Source organism: Entamoeba histolytica, genomic scaffold (genome assembly GCF_000208925.1).
Source record: "Entamoeba histolytica HM-1:IMSS scf_1104750517505 genomic scaffold, whole genome shotgun sequence".
NCBI classification, from domain to species: Eukaryota; Evosea; order Mastigamoebida; family Endamoebidae; genus Entamoeba; species Entamoeba histolytica.
The window spans coordinates 1-3,516 of record NW_001915052.1 but is presented as its reverse complement, the minus strand read 5'-3'; the positions used below and the strand labels follow the sequence as shown (position 1 = coordinate 3,516).

Genomic DNA, 3,516 nt, shown 5'->3' with positions numbered 1-3,516 from the left:
CAATAAAACAAATAATAGATATATTAAGATTATTATTACCTGATAATAAACAATTTATTCAACTTTTATTATCTCTTTTAGAAATTTTTATTACTAATGGACATTATGACTTTAATATTGGAATTATTTTATCAATTATTTCTAATAAAATTAATTATGGAATAAGTACTAATTTACCTTTTATTAATGAATTATATAAATTAATTAATAATTATATATCAAACATTTCATTTAAATGGTTAACTAATGAATGGTTACATTTATCTGAATTAAAAGAATATTATTCAATATATATTTTATTTATTCATTTATTTATTTCACATATTAATATGTTAATATTATTTAATAATACTCAAAAAAATGATTTTGAATTATTATTTTCATTTATTAATTTTATTCTTCCATTTGCCCCTCATCAAATTTCATTATCATTTTTTGTTTGGTATATTTATTCTATTTATTCTTTCTTTACAAATGCTCCTCCTTCTATTCAATCTTTAAAAGAAATCACTTGTCTTCATTTATCTTCAATTCAATCTATAAACCAACAGTATTATAATCAACTAAATAATATGTTTGATAACTTTACATTCAAATGTATTTCTCATGATATAATTTCATATCATATTAATGAACATCAAAAAGAATTAGATAAAATTCAATCGATTTATTTTGAAGATGTTGTTCTTATTCCTATTACTCCTAAAAAATCTAAAATAAAATTGGTTCATAAAGGTTCTATTTTAAAAAGTTTATCTGCTTCTCTTTCTCGTAGTAGTTCAATTAGTCCTCATTCAAAACCTCTTTTGTCTAATAGAGTAAATATTTCAAAACAATGGCAAGATGGTGAATTAAGTAATTTTAAGTATTTACAATATATTAATGAAGTAGAACATTATAACTATTTTCCAAAAATATGTAGCACATTTAAACAAAATGTATTTGAATTGTATTATTCAAATAAAGTATTTCCTATATTGTCTGAATGTTTAACAAAAAAAGAAGTTTTATCATTAGATTTAAGAGAGTCTAATTTCCCTTCAGAATGGTTCTTTTTAATCGATTCATTAAAAAATGTGGAAATTCCAAAAGAATTTGCAGAATCTCCAAGACAATGTGTACAACATTTACAATTATTATTAGAATCTCCAAGAATATCAAAATATCTTAATAAATGGATTTCCTCTACATTTATGAATTTTAGAAAGGAAAAACCAAGAAAAATATCTTATGACTTTAATAAATTAATAAATGTTTTTGAGGGTACTAAAGGTATTATTAAAGACCCTTTATTTATTGGAGAAATTTATAATGGAGAAGAAGAAATACGTGTTGAATTACTAAATGAAATGATTTATTTTATTGATTCTACTACAATAAAAAGTTGTCTTGAACGTCATATAAAAGGAGGAAATTTTATTCAATTGTATAAAGGAAGAATAGATGATATTTGTATTATATTTGATGATGGTATTATTTTTGGAAAGAAAGGAATGAAGAATATTATAATCACAGGAAATATAAAACATGTTATTAAATGTAATTATGTTCAAAGCGTTCATTTACTTTCAAATTTTATTGTCATTGGAACAGAAACTGAAATTCTTATTTGTAATTTTGATGGAATAATTATTGATAAAATAAAAGGTTGTTTTAATATTTTTACAGCTAATGATTGTGTTTTTGGAATAGAAAATAAAAGATTAATTCGTTGGAAAGAAAGAACATTACAATTTGATATTATATTATCACAAAATATTAAATTTGTTACTGGTGGAAATTCAATTACTTATGTCATTTTTAATGATAGTTCATTTAGTTGTATTAATGAAATTGGTGAAATTTATTTAACTACTTCATTTATGGATGTTGATATTATTATTTCAATGAAAGCATTAACTTGTGCAATGTTTGATTTTATTTTTCTTACTACTAATGAAAATATCTTCATTATTACAAATCGTCATGTTGAAATGCGTATATTAACTGCTATTACTTTTACTTCTGATTCTTCTGGTCATATTATTAATGATATTTGTCTTCCTTTATGCTCAAATGATTCACCTGAAACATGGAATTTCTTAGTTCTAAATAAAGATAATAAGAAGCATTATATTCATTTGTATAGGATAGATTATATTATTCTCTCAAAAATTTAATATATTTTTACTTCTTTTTCTGTACCAATTACTCTTTCTTTTTAACACAAATTTTATTTACTTAAATTTTATTCTGTTTTTTCCTTTTTTTTGTTTATAAGAGAAAAAAACTGTTAAGAAAAGCTCTAAATCCAATTAATACTTCTTTATTTTATTTATGTTACTAAATAATTCAATTTTTTAGAAATAATATCTTTCGAGAATTTTCAAAAAAACCTGAAAAATGGATTTTCTTATTTATTGAAACTCAAATAATTCATTCCAAAAAAATGAAAACAAGTTATTTGTTCATTGTTCTTTTCGGATTATGTTCATTAGCAAAAGAATGTCCAGCTAAAAAACCAATTGTATTTATTCCAGGTATTCTCGCTTCTATGTTGGAAGGTGATGTTAATATTGCAGATATTAGTAAGACACCACTTCCAGAGAAATGTGATACACATGTTGAATATGAAAGACTTTGGGTTGCATTAAAGAATGTTAGACCATTGAAGAATGACTGTTCATTAGGATATTTAACACCTATGTGGAACTCAACAAGTAAAGAACAAATTGATATAGAAGGAGTTAATATTGTTTCACCAAGATTTGGAAGTACATATGCATGTGATGAAATTGATCCTAATTGGCCAGTTTCCATATTTGCAAAATGTTTTCATGATTTAATTAAGAAATTTAAGAAATTAGGATATGTAGATGGAGATAATATGGTAGGAGCATCATATGATTGGAGATACTATAGATATGGAGAATATAAACATAAAAGAAATTGGTTTGCAGACACTAAGGAATTAATAATTAATACATATAATAAATATGGAAAAGTAGTTGTTATTTCACATTCAATGGGAGGATTAATGTTTTATAAATTTTTAGACTATGTAGGAAAAGAATTTGCAGATAAATATATTGATAATTGGATTGCAATATCAACACCATTCCTTGGATCAGGAAAGGCTATTGCAGCAGCATTTCCAGGAAATAATCTTGGACTTCCTATTAATGCAGACAAATTAAGACCATTTGCAAGAAGAACAGAAACAGTTGCATTATTATTACCAATAGGAGGAACAAAAATATTTGGAGAAGAAACATTAATGAAAATTAAATCAACAGGAAAAACATATAATGCGGATGAGTTAGAAGAATTAATTAAAACAGTAGATGATAAAGACTTCCAAGAAAATTATCTTCATGGAGTTCAACATGGAATGAAAGATTTATATGAAAAATATAATTATAAATTACCATTTGATATTAAAATGCAATGTATGATATCATCAGGATATGAAAGTATTAAAGGTGTAGAAATGGAAAATGAAAGTTATGATAGTGACAGTAAACTTTTATATAGTGA

At 23.5% G+C, this 3,516-nt stretch overlaps 2 protein-coding genes across 2 annotated transcripts in view; both read left to right on the top strand.

Moving 5' to 3' along the window:
- Nucleotides 1-2,159, top strand: part of EHI_079070 (uncharacterized protein) — a gene marked incomplete at both ends in the record, with an annotated part of 3,973 nt that extends 1,814 nt beyond the window's left edge. Inside the window, one exon of the mRNA XM_649822.2 lies at nt 1-2,159. This exon is cut by the window's left edge and continues 115 nt beyond it. Within this exon, the coding sequence (XP_654914.2) occupies nt 1-2,159 (2,159 nt within the window).
- Nucleotides 2,160-2,428: 269 nt separating this feature from the next.
- On the top strand, nt 2,429-3,491 carry EHI_079060 (1-O-acylceramide synthase precursor, putative; the record flags this gene model as incomplete). The annotated part of the gene is made up of 1 exon (XM_001913937.1): nt 2,429-3,491. A coding segment is annotated over one exon (1,063 nt), but the record flags the coding sequence as incomplete, so codon positions are not given.
- Between the last annotated feature and the right edge of the window lie 25 nt (nt 3,492-3,516).